Source organism: Chenopodium quinoa, unplaced genomic scaffold (assembly GCF_001683475.1).
Source record: "Chenopodium quinoa cultivar QQ74 unplaced genomic scaffold, ASM168347v1, whole genome shotgun sequence".
Taxonomy (NCBI): Eukaryota; Viridiplantae; Streptophyta; class Magnoliopsida; order Caryophyllales; family Amaranthaceae; genus Chenopodium; species Chenopodium quinoa.
The window spans coordinates 2,250,779-2,264,129 of record NW_018742630.1 but is presented as its reverse complement, the minus strand read 5'-3'; the positions used below and the strand labels follow the sequence as shown (position 1 = coordinate 2,264,129).

The 13,351-nt window shown below is 32.8% G+C and overlaps 1 protein-coding gene across 2 annotated transcripts; it reads left to right on the top strand.

The window, feature by feature from the left end:
- Positions 1-4,503: 4,503 nt before the first annotated feature.
- LOC110721833 (sucrose synthase) lies at positions 4,504-12,659 on the top strand. Of its 2 annotated transcripts, none has more exons than XM_021901033.1 (12): positions 4,504-4,639; positions 8,270-8,396; positions 8,823-8,949; positions 9,208-9,359; positions 9,493-9,685; positions 9,964-10,299; positions 10,412-10,681; positions 10,780-11,063; positions 11,156-11,380; positions 11,478-12,041; positions 12,120-12,258; positions 12,360-12,659. In XM_021901033.1, the coding sequence occupies exons 2-12, from the start codon at positions 8,302-8,304 to the stop codon at positions 12,408-12,410; spliced, it is 2,436 nt and encodes an 811-aa protein (XP_021756725.1). In that variant the 5' UTR covers positions 4,504-4,639; positions 8,270-8,301; the 3' UTR covers positions 12,411-12,659. The 2 variants fall into 2 exon arrangements, with proteins under 2 accessions (XP_021756725.1, XP_021756726.1); XM_021901034.1 differs by lacking the exon at positions 4,504-4,639 and adding an exon at positions 7,079-7,220.
- Positions 12,660-13,351: the final 692 nt, after the last annotated feature.

The window sequence follows — 13,351 nt, the reverse complement described above, 5'->3', positions numbered from 1 at the left end:
AGGCAGCACCGCCTCCCCTTGCCGCCGAAGCCAGCATCGGAAGGCGCGTCGACAGCCGACGGACCCCCACCCCTTCCCCTCCCCTTACCCCGTCGCGCCACCCACCCTAGCCTAAACCCCTAACCCGCGAAACCCCACCCCCCTTCCTCCACCACCCCCCTTCCTCCACCACCCCGAAACAAAACAAGCAACTAAATTAAATTAAGATCCTTTAGAAATTATGAAGGAAAACTATGAAAGTTGAAAAGAAAAAGGGGAAAAAAACTCACGGTTTGAGGAAAGAGAAGGGGGGTGGTGGAGGAAGGGGGTGGGGTTTCGCGGGTTAGGGGTTTGGGCTAGGGTGGGTGACGCAACGGGGTAAGGGGTGGGGATCCGCCGGCCGCCGACGCGCCTTCCGGTGTTGGCTTCTGCGGCAAGGGGATGGCGGTGCTGCCTGGCTGGTGGTGGGCTGGTGGCAGCAATTTGGTGGTTTTTTTTATTATTATTATTTTTAAAATTTTTTGGTTTTTTTTATTAATTATTCTTTTTAAAAATGGACCAATCAGAAGGTGACACGTGGCAAATGGTGGAGTCAACTAACGGACACTGACGGTCAACTAATGAAAATGACATATGGTAACATTGTACTAAACCTCAGTGACATTTGGTAAATTTTGAAAAAACGCGATGACATTTAGTGAATTTCTTAAGTAATAAGTGACATTTTATGAAATTGATGGAAAAAAAAATTGTACATACACGGTGTTTAATTAGTCCTTGTGTAGGGAAAACGGGGGACTGCATGTGCATACCATTTTTGATGAAAGATAGGAAAAACCATAAAAGCTGCCGTTGAAATGGCAAAATGCTGAATCCAAATGCGTCACATGGAAAATGATTTTTCAAACGAGTGACCCAGAATTTCAAGGCCATAACCCATAAGTAATCAAAGTCCTATCAGAGTTTGCCCTCGTCAATCACTTCTAGAATTTTACAACTACGAAGTAGAATTTAATTTTGAAGATAAACTCGAATCTAGAAAATAATATTATATGATTATGTGGGGTAAATTTTATATAAACCTTCAATATTCAAGAGTATGACAATTATACTAAAAGTCCATAATTAATACGAAGTATATTTTTTTTGTTGATTAACAACTCCGTACCATCTAGAAAATAATAAAGATAATGCTTCGTATGAAATATGAGTAATATTCCATATTAAGAAACATGAAAGCAGGTGTTTGGACAATTTTTTTTTTTTTATGACCAAGTACCAAGCAAGGCTTGGTTTACTGTACGTATTTCAATTGTGGGATTAAACTTTATGAGAGGCACTTTAGAGTGACTCATTTCCACTTTTCACTCACTCGGCTCTCAAAAAACCTAGCCAACTAACTCAAAGTGGGTTAACCTGTGACACATTCTGCCCGAGAAGATCCTTCTCCAGTTCTCCTTACCTACCCAAATAAAATAATAATTATATATTATTTGACAAATTTTCTGTTTCTGAACATTTTAAAATATTACATATGAGTATATGACTATATGTATACATCCTTTTAGATCAAAATAAAACATAAAATTAAAGGGTCAAATATTAAAAAGAGTTTCAAAATACATCATCTTCTGGATACAGAAATATTAGTAATGACATAATTAAATCAATGACTTAGATTATACATATTGGTCCAACTTTCATATTTCCAAAGTGTTACAAAAGCCAGAAATTTATACCAACAAAATGAATGAAGTAATTTGTACGTACAATACCATGTAGATAGCTTTAAATGGTTTCTGTTGGAAGTTTAGTCATATCTCGACAACACAATTGGTCTTTCTCCTAATTTCCTCTTTGACAAGCCAAAGACTTTCCAAGTGTATGGTTTATATTTGTATGTATGAGATTATGGCGGTTTTGTACAACTAACATTTTTTTTAAGTGGTTTTGACTTGAGTCTTTCAACCTTTGATGGGCTGCCTTATCCATTTTTTAGGTGACATTTTATTACTCTACCTAACTATTTGGTAACTTGGTGTTTTATTATTTTTTTTTTTTAATTTTTTAAAAATAAATTATTATAGGAGCTTTTCCTCACCTAAGCTAAGAAAGATTTGTTTCAAATTTAGTTGGAATTTCAACCTTGTAAAAGGAAGTTACTCCTTGTGTTGAAATATGAATGCCACCAATTACAATAGACTGTGATGTTTGTTTTATTACTCTTTTTGATTCGCCGATTATTTACAAATTTATAGAAAGTAAACGAAAATTAAAATTAAAAATCAGGTGCTTCTATAAAGGATATTGGTAGTTAGATTGGCACACCCTGTTATGAATATATAGACAGTACTGCGAATCATGATAAGCCTTATTGTGATATATATAATAATAGATATTGTATAAGTTTTGTAGAAGAACATAACTACGTTATTACGAGCCATGCCTAGTTGGCGTCACGTGGCTTGGCCTAGTCCGACACATTTCTATTCTTAATATTTTTTTATATACGTGCAATTCTAACTTAATACGAAATGAATCTACATTTAGTTGGAATTATATTTGGGTTGTTACTTGTTAGGAGAGATTAGTTAACCTTAAGCCACCTAATTACTTGGAGATTAATTCAAATAAAGGCCACATATTTCTTAACTTCCCATGATTTACAATGATTACTCCGTATTAATTTTGAAGAAGGATAAAATTCTTTTGCAAGGGAGATAGATGGTATTAATAATTAAAGAAGGATAATTATTTCTATTGCAAGAGAGCAGAAAATGGTGCATTTGATGGAGGTTTTGAGATTTTTGTTTAAGAGTAAACTTTTCTAATCATCGCAGTATATATTTCTCATAATCAAAAGTACTTCTTATTTTAATAGTTGGCAGGTTGTTAGTCACTCGTATATAGCTCAGGAGAATTTAGTATTCATTTATTGATAGCTAACCTCTAATAAGTAGATATCATTACACCTCTTTTTGCCGAACATGACCTATATCCGGTAGGGTATAACTCACATTAATCGATCATATACCCAATTATCGTTTCACATAAGAATGATGTTCTTATAATCACTTTTAAAAACATACTTGTGTGTAACTAATATGAACAAAAAAAAGTTAAAGAAAACAAAATTTGAAACAAAAAATTAGGATAGAAAAATGTAGAAATAGTCAATTGGCGTTTCCAAATTGGCATAAATGTTTTTTACAAAGGGAAATGAAGGTGGCTCCTCTAATAGCGTAATGGACGGTGGCTCAACTCAAATGTCATCCATTCCATATGCTTCTCACTTCACTTAACACTTTTAAATTTTTCGTAAACGTTCCTTTCATAACCAGTTGAAAATTGTAAAAATATGTCCCTTTTAAATATATCATTTCATGATTCATATTGCATGTAATGCGTTATTTTTTTTTTTTTAATGTAAATTAATCAAAATATGTATAGTAGTGTTACTAGTGTACTACAAAAAGTTACCTTTATATTTGCTATAAATCACCTCACTAATTTGCCATTAATGATCAAATCATAAAAGATTATTAAAAAAAAAAAAAAAAATCTGTCCTTTTTTTTTTTTTGAAAAACTGATTGAGAATATGTTACTAATTCTATATACTTTGTATTTTTGAAGATATAATTTGGGTGATTTTGTAAAGCTATCCCATTTTTTGTTGGTTAAAATTTCCTCATGTTCATCAAATAACATCCACTCCGTACTATTCTACAAAATTCTTTACATAGACTAGAAAGCATAGAGTATTTAATTTCGTTGTTACTGGAGTATATTTTTCACATGATGGTGATCCAATCTACTATACCATATTTAGCATCCCATGCCACTTTATAAACATTGATACTATATATATATAATTTAAATACAGCCATAATTTCTAGCATGGCGATCAATGTTATGCACTGACAAATCATCTATGTAGATAGATTGAATCTTACAAATCTTCTCAAAACTAATAAAAATAATTGAACCTAATATAAAATAAAAACGAACATACATGAACATTTTGATTCATTCATAAACACCTTTCAATCTTTTACTATTAAATTTTAAACAGCAACAAGCTATCTACATCTATTGCTTTAACCAATCAATTAAATTAATATATTCACTCAAACTGATGTAATAGATTACAGCTTCAATAGCACACCACAATACTACATACGTAAACAATTAAGTTACATAATCTCATAGGCTAGTGAAAAACTAAAGTAAAAAAATAATAATTAAAGTTAGGTCAATAATTAAATAACTAGTAATTATTAAATTATTAGAGGGTGAGACGGTGAGGTTACAAAATTGTGGGCAAATTAAGTGAAACCATTGGTGGTATGACTATGAAAAGTGGTTTTAAGAAAAGAACACAGGATCTTACATACTCTTAATTTGCAACTTGGAGTAATTATTTGTTTAATTAATTTGTACGAAAAAAGAAGAACTCTTTATATCAATTTGTAGGTTGCTACTAATAATAATGGTTAAGAATTCATTTCCTATATATAGCTCTTCTTCAAATTTTAACTTCATCATCAATCTCACTTCATTTCCTTCTATTCTCTTATTTACGTTAATCATATAAGAATTTTTTTTTAATCATTTTGCCAACTTTTGAGCTTTGGCGTTTTCAATTTTGATACTATTCAGGTAATCTATAAACTCGCTTACAATATTATTGTTATAGTTTGTACATATATGCTACATGCATTATATCATCGTTTCTATTGTAGCCTATAGTTTCATTCTTTCATCATACCATTGAGTAATTACAAACATTATTAACATTTTTTATTCCTAAATTAATTTTTAAATGTTACACAATATGATAATGCAATTAGCCAAATGCTTTCGTAATTTTTGTTCTTCTTTTCGATAGATGTTGACATTTGATGATTTAATAGTCCGCGATTATGAATTAATTGTTTGTAATTAGAAGAATATCTTAACTAATCTTTTCATTCCTTTATCTAACTTCTTTATCATAATCTATTTGAGAATATACCTATTGACATTGTCCCCCACAAAAAATGTAATGAAAATCATGGATGAGGTTTAACGACATTAATCTTTTTCTAAGGTGTTAGGTGCACATCAATTTTTTTACCTTTTATTTGGGGTACAATAGTACCAAAATCCATTTAGATACCATATGATTGGTACACCAATATTATTTTATTTTTAGCTACTTTTTTTTGGTCAAAAAGAAATATTTGTCTCCTGGAAAGCAATAATTAACCATGATTACTATACTAATTGTAATACTATTGTTGATTATTTAGATTTATTTAGAAAATATATACTTTTTTAAAAAAATTAATCCTCTCTCCATTTCTCAAAATTATTGTTTTTACAATAGCTGACTGGTCAACAAAAAAGTTTAAACAAGAATACAGTAACATTTAAAACCGGAATAGTCTTTTATAGGTTTTTTTTGCAAAACATAGGAAAATGAGATCAGAGCAACTTTTGATTTCTTGAAAATAATAGAATAAACATATTAATAAGATTAGGTTTTGCTGATAGTAATCTTTGATCATATCCAAAAGAAATTAATAATAGGGAGTATGTATTATATCTTATTAAAAACAATTAAACAAGTATACAGACATATAAAACTGAATTATTCAGCTTAATAATTTAAGTGACTATAGTTAACTAGGAAGTAGGAAGAATAAATCCCTTGTCATTTGCATAATGTGGCTTCTTGATAATGAAATAATGTGAAGAAAAAGACAGAAAATGTCTGAAAACAAAAGTTTTGTGCTAGCTTGATTACATAACAACATCTAAATAATTTTAATAATATACATTATCTTAGTCCAAAATAATGAGTACGAGTACTAACTACTAAGGGCTATGTATTATCCAAAATTGGATATATGAAACTGACCAATATATATATTGGTGGGATCCACGTGCAAAGGGGGTGAGTGTAATCATGTACATTTATAATACTATGGGTAATTAAATTTGAACTTTTCAACATTGTAATACCAAGGCCTTTTTATTTATTTATTTTATTGTTCTAGAGTTCAACTCGATTAGTATGATAATCTTAACATAATTAAAAGAAAAGTCATAAATAAGTCGGATCGTTCATGTGGGTCATTTTGTTTTAAACTTGAATACCAGGATCTTGGTTCGGTGACACTGGTAAAATATAAAAGAGATACATAGATGGAAAGAAATTTATTAGATGTAAGAAGGAATTTGAAAAATGAATAAGTAGAGATTTTTGTTAAATGAATAGATAAAAGTGAATAAAGGTGATGAAAACGGAAGGAAAACAAAGGTGGTACATGTTTAACTATATACCATGGAAAATGGGAATAATTTTGATTAGTTAACAAATTTGTTATTTGTAGACCAACTTTTTCAATTCTTTGTCATACGATTTAAGTGTAGGAATTTTCTATATCCTTTATCATTTGATTGGATGGACAAAATCCATTACAACTTCTCTTCTTCCTTTGCTTTCGTGAAAAGAAAATTTAAATAATGAATAAGAATATATTTGTCGTAGTACAAATATTACGGAGAAATAGTCAAGATGAAAAATCTCTATCCTAGAAAGCTAGATGAAAAAGAAATGTTTTCTTAAAGTAATCTAAGGTGATACAACTGATCTACTAATCACTCGTATGTTGTAGTTTGTAAATAATACGGAATACTCAAACATAGTACTCATATTAGTTTACGTTGACAAACATTAGATTCAACCTTAAAAACGTAAACTACAAATCAAACCTAAAAATACTAAACACTTATAATCATGCACCATATACTAAATACTAATACACAATCTGTTACTCCGATCCGTATATTTACAAGACTTATTACCAATTTGAAAAGTATATTTATTTATTCCATAAAACTTATATTTATATTATCCATTGTTTCAATAATTTAATAAATATACTCTTGAACTTTTCTATATGTGTGTGGAACAACTAGAACCTACTCTAAATTTGACATACATGGAGAAATAATAATGATGTTTGGTGACACATAATCTTATTTGTCCTTATTTTTTTTCATTTTTTATTCAATTATTTTTATGTTTATAAAATTAATTAAAAATATTGCTTGGATAACAAGCGACCTTATGGGGTTGATGCTCTTCTATAAATTCCCATAAACACTCTCTTTAAGACATTCTTTCTCTCCTCCACTCTCCCTTACATTTTTATACTTCATTCATCCATTTTATTCATTCATCATTTTTCTGGTAAGTTTTATTTATTCATTCGTTTATATATTATACTTAATTATTTTCTTCATTTTAATTACTTATTATAAGTGTATAATTTTTATATAAAAATTCAAGATACTCTGTTTTTCCCCTGTTTTTCACTCTGAGTCACTTTCTTTCAGAATCACAGATAAAGTACTGAATATGAATAATAATAATAATAATAATAATAATAATAATAATAATAATAATAATAATAATAATAATAATAATAATAATTTATGCCGAAAAAAAAAAAAATCTGCCGAAAATTTCAGAACTTTTTATGATGACGTTAAAATATGTGAGATTAACTGATGAATCCCCTAATATTTGGTTACAAAAAATCATGCAACGTTTAAAGAAATTTCATTTATTCTGGTTTTTCACCACCCTCATATTTTCTTACACTTTATGGTAAAGTTACAATTTTTTACCCTAGCACAAAATTTTTAACTGTTGATTTAAATTTCTCTAAAGATCTAGCCAACTTTCGTAAGTGGTCAATCACAGATGAGTGTCGCTAACTCATAGGTTGTACTCGTAATAAATATACGGACAGTGATATATCACGGTGTAAGGGTCGCTAACTCTCGGGTTTAATCACAGTGTGAGAGTCGCTAGCCCTGGAGTTCAATGTATCATTATCCATACTTAGGTTCTCACTTGCCTAAGTAGATTACTAAGTGATAAATTTAAAATTAGTGTAGTCGGCCATTAGTTGTTTAAGGTTGGTGGCGTTTGAAATTTGAGGATTCTAGATAAACCCAATTAGTTTTACTGAATTTATTAATCTTGAACCAAATAATCAACGTATTATATTCATAATTTTTGTACAGTAATACTTTTCTTGGATGGTTTTGGTTCAGTGCTTTTCTGGTTTAGTTTTGACTAATTAAATAAATTAATAATGTACGGACTACTAATTACGTAGTTTTCTTTGATAAAGTGATCATAATATTTGATTTTTTTTTTTTTTTTTTTTTTAAAACTAAGATTATTTAAAGATTATGTTGAACTAAACAGTTGAAAATTTGTGATTGCAGAAAAAAAGTGAAAATTACCGGAAAAACCGGAAATGGCAGGGCGTTTAACGAGGGTTCCAAGCCTTAAGGAGCGTTTGGATGAAACTCTCACTGCTCAACGCAATGAAATTCTCTCCTACTTGTCCAGGTATTTTATTTTTTTTTTCAATTTTTAAATTTTTACTCTGATTTTTAATTACTATTTTCTCTGATTTTCTTGGGATATTTTATTTTTTAATTTAACATGGTTTTTTTTTAAAAATAAATTAAATTAATTTTTTGATTTTTTTCCCACCTTTGGATTACCTCGTACTTGATCAGGATCTCATTTACTGTAATAATTGGATTTTACTGGTGTTATTTATTTTTTTTTTTAAAGAAAAAATGGTTATTTTGTTAAGATTCATATGGTCCTGATGATAATGATAATATGACATTGCATAAAACTTGTGTTCTTGTCACTACTTTTTACTTTTCTTTAGGCAAAGAATTTATTTTTCTTTTATATTTTTATGGTTAGGGTTTATTGAATGTATAAATCACCAATAATACAAAAAAATTTAAAATTTTGAAGGATTGCGAGTCATGGGAAAGGGATATTGCAACCCCATGAACTGTTGTCTGAATTTGAAGCTGTTTCTGACAAAGACAAACATAAGCTTGCTGATGGCCCTTTTGGTGAAGTTTTCAGGCACACCCAGGTAACACTTCTTACTCACTTTTTGTACCCACCAAGATTTCTGTCGTACTATGGCTTCGTTCTTTTCACCTGATATTGTTTATATGAACTTATTGGAATGTAGCGGAACTTATTTTAGTTGTGAATTGAACTTGAATAGCCCTTGTTATAATTTATTGGAAAAATAAAATACGTAGTATGAACTTTAGTTTTAATAGATCATGGTTTATTTAAGTTGTTTCTCATGTGATGTCCTTGGCAAATTTATTTTCAATCTTAGGAAGCAATTGTGTTGCCTCCATGGATCACCCTTGCTGTTCGTCCGAGGCCTGGTGTGTGGGAGTACATTCGTGTCAATGTCGACGAGCTTGCTGTTGAGGAATTGACCCCCTCCCAGTTCCTTCATGTGAAGGAGGAATTAGTTGATGGAAGGTAATTTCAAGATAAATGAATTTTTATTTTTTGTACAAGTGTTAAAAGGTTTTGGTATGATGCATTCTCAGTTACATTAGCTAGGGATTTGAGTCATTTGACAAACTATTTTTTACCAATCTGTGGATGACAGTGTGAATGGAAATTTTGTGCTGGAGCTCGATTTTGAACCATTCAATGCCTCATTCCCTCGCCCTACCCTCTCCAAATCGATTGGAAATGGTGTGGAGTTCCTGAACAGGCACCTTTCTGCTAAGATGTTCCATGACAAGGAGAGTATGCGCCCGTTGCTTGACTTCCTTAGGATGCACCACTACAAGGGCAAGGTAAATTTTTGTTAGATATGCTGATCATAAATGTCTCGTGTTGTAAATAAAAGCTGCTGAAAATATATGATAAGATCCAGTCTTACAGAGTTAACAGATTCATACTGAATTATATAGAAATGAGTCAAATCAAACATGTATAACTATCATACTATGTTAGTGAGAAATTTTTGTAAATTTATCATACTGAGTTGTGAGGTGCTAAAACAATGAGACTACTATTTCCGATTGATGGGGTAAGATTTCCTGTCTTTAACTGTATCATTGTTCCCTTGCAGACCATGATGCTCAATGACAGAATCCAGAACCTTGATTCTCTCCAAAGCGTTTTAAGAAAAGCAGAGGAGTTCCTGGCTACACTACCTGCTGACACACCCTACTCTGAATTTGATCATAAGTTTCAGGAGATTGGCTTGGAAAGAGGTTGGGGTGACACTGCCGAGAGAGTATCAGACATGATACAGCTACTCCTTGACCTTCTTGAGGCTCCTGATTCTTGCACTCTCGAGAAATTCCTTGGCAGGATCCCGATGGTATTCAATGTTGTGATCCTCTCGCCTCATGGTTACTTCGCTCAGGCCAATGTCCTTGGTTACCCTGACACTGGTGGCCAGGTATCTCTTTATCCTCTTCATTTTATTTGACCTGAATTTATATCCCGAGCATTGATCCATACATTTAAAGGTGTTTGATGTCTAACGATATTTCTGATTTCTTGTTGTACAGGTTGTGTATATCCTTGATCAAGTCCGTGCTTTGGAGAATGAAATGCTTCAACGCATCAAGCAACAAGGCCTTGATATTGTCCCTCGCATCCTTATTGTATCTCGTCTGCTCCCTGATGCAGTGGGAACAACCTGTGGTCAGCGTCTTGAGAAGGTGTTCGGAACTGAACACTCACACATTCTTCGTGTGCCCTTCAGAACCGAGAAGGGAATTGTCAGAAGATGGATTTCCCGATTTGAAGTCTGGCCATACCTAGAGACTTACACTGAGGTAAATCACCCACATTCTGATAACATCCAACTTTTATTCTCCGAGCCATAAATTTATATATTTGACAGGCTAATGAGTACATAATTCTCTTCTTTTAGGATGTTGCAAACGAAATTGCTGGAGAACTACAGGCCAAGCCTGATCTGATTGTCGGAAACTACAGTGATGGAAATATTGTTGCTTCATTGTTAGCCCACAAACTCGGAGTTACACAATGTACGATTGCTCATGCTCTTGAGAAGACCAAGTACCCGAACTCTGACATCTATTGGAAGTCATTCGAGGAGAAGTACCACTTCTCTTGCCAATTCACTGCTGATCTAATTGCCATGAACCACACCGACTTTATCATTACCAGTACATTCCAAGAGATTGCTGGAAAGTAAGGCCTCTTTCAGTCTTCAGACTTAACCATTTAGATTTTCCCTAAAACTTAGTCAGTTTACTGATATCTGTGATTCTTTGATCTTTCAGCAAGGATACTGTTGGACAATATGAGTCTCACATGGCCTTCACTCTCCCTGGCCTCTACCGAGTTGTTCACGGAATTGACGTCTTTGATCCCAAATTCAACATCGTCTCCCCTGGAGCTGATCTGTCTATTTACTTCCCTTACACCGAAGAGAAGAAAAGACTCACAGCCCTCCATCCAGAAATCGAAGAGCTGCTTTACAGTGAAGTTCAGAACAAAGAGCACATGTAAATTTGCTTTCCCTTATCCTTGATCCTACTTTATCATTGTTATAAAATATCTATGCACTTGATCCTAATCATTGTCCTTATGGTGTTAAAACAGATGTGTTCTCAAGGACCGAAGCAAGCCAATCATATTCTCGATGGCTAGGCTAGACCGAGTAAAGAACATGACTGGCCTTGTCGAGTGGTATGGTAAGAACCAGAAGCTCAGAGAGCTTGTGAACCTTGTGGTAGTTGCTGGTGACAGGAGGAAGGAATCCAAGGACATAGAAGAGAAGGAAGAGATGAAGAAAATGTACGGACTTATTGAGCAGTACAAGTTGGACGGCCAATTCAGGTGGATCTCTGCCCAAATGAACAGGGTGAGGAACGGTGAGCTCTACAGGTACATTGCTGACACCAAGGGAGCATTTGTTCAGCCTGCATACTACGAGGCTTTCGGGCTCACAGTCGTTGAAGCCATGACTTGTGGGCTACCTACATTCGCTACCTGCCATGGTGGACCTGCTGAGATCATTGTCAACGGAAAATCTGGCTACCACATTGATCCATACCACGGGGACAAGGCTGCTGAGCTCCTTGTCGAATTCTTCGAGAAGTCTACAGCTGATCCTTCTCACTGGGAGAAGATTTCCAAGGGTGGATTGAAACGAATTGAAGAGAAGTAAGCAACGAGCTGAACATCAATGTCCTGCATACATACATATTGTAGATACTAACGCGCTTATCTTGTTACTTGCAGATACACATGGAAGATTTATTCCGACAGGCTGCTAACACTTGCAGGTGTATACGGTTTCTGGAAGTACGTCTCAAACCTTGACCGTCGTGAGGCTCGTCGTTACCTTGAAATGTTCTACGCTCTCAAGTACAAAAAGCTCGTACGTGATCTTTAAACTAACACACCCTACTTGTTACATTCTTTAAACTTATTTCATGTACAATAACATTAATATTCTGCTTACTTTCGTTATTTTTTCAGGCCGAATCAGTACCTTTGCTGGTAGAGGATTCGAATTCGAACTCAAACTGAAGATGAATATATGCAATTGTGCATGGAAGAGCGATTGAGTTTCTCTGCGTGCTTGTCAAAAATAACTCAAATTCTTTTGAGATTGTAATAAAAAAGAAATCAATGTCCTTATGACTTTGTTTCTCTAGTTTTTTTCTTACCCTTTTTTTATTTTTTACTTTGCAATTAAAATTTCTCTTTGCGGCATTTGTCTTTATTGTGGAGGGAACCTTTGTGTTCCAATTTAATGAAAAATTGTTCTATTTTATCTACGTATCTCAACAATTTACTTTCATGACTCGCAAATGCTAAATCCTTATACACTACTTTCTCCTTTGTCCGGAATCAATTATCATGTACTCGTGTTATATTAGTGTAAACGCTTTGCCTCTGTAAAACATATCAAATTTCGAAAAAGTTGTTACCATGCATATTTTCTTCTCTTAATGGAGCATCCGAACATGACTATTGTTTCACGTTTGGAATTACAACTAATACGGAGTACTAATTGCATTTGTTGTCATAACAAACTCTTTTGTGAGTCATCCACCAAGGATGAGAAAAAACTTATACAACAATAGGTTTTCCTATACTCAAAACCTCACTGTATTTGCGCTAATGAAATTTTACAATGGTTTGGACCTTAGACTTTCCGATTTCATGACATAATTTGGTAGAGTATATACTAATTGGATTGGTTTTTACTGATTCACTAGTGTGTTACTTATTGCATGAGGTATAATTTCAAACTAATTGGATAGAGCATTTTATAAATTAATGCCCAATTCCGTCAGAGAAGTAATACTTTGAGTAGTGAAAAACGTACAAATTCCACATAGTCTCCAGACTCCAGTTTCTCACCGAGCTAATTAACTTAATGATTAAACTGATTACAATTGTTGGAACCCTTTATTCTTTTTGTAAAAAAAAAAAATCATATAATGTACTCGTGCTAATACACG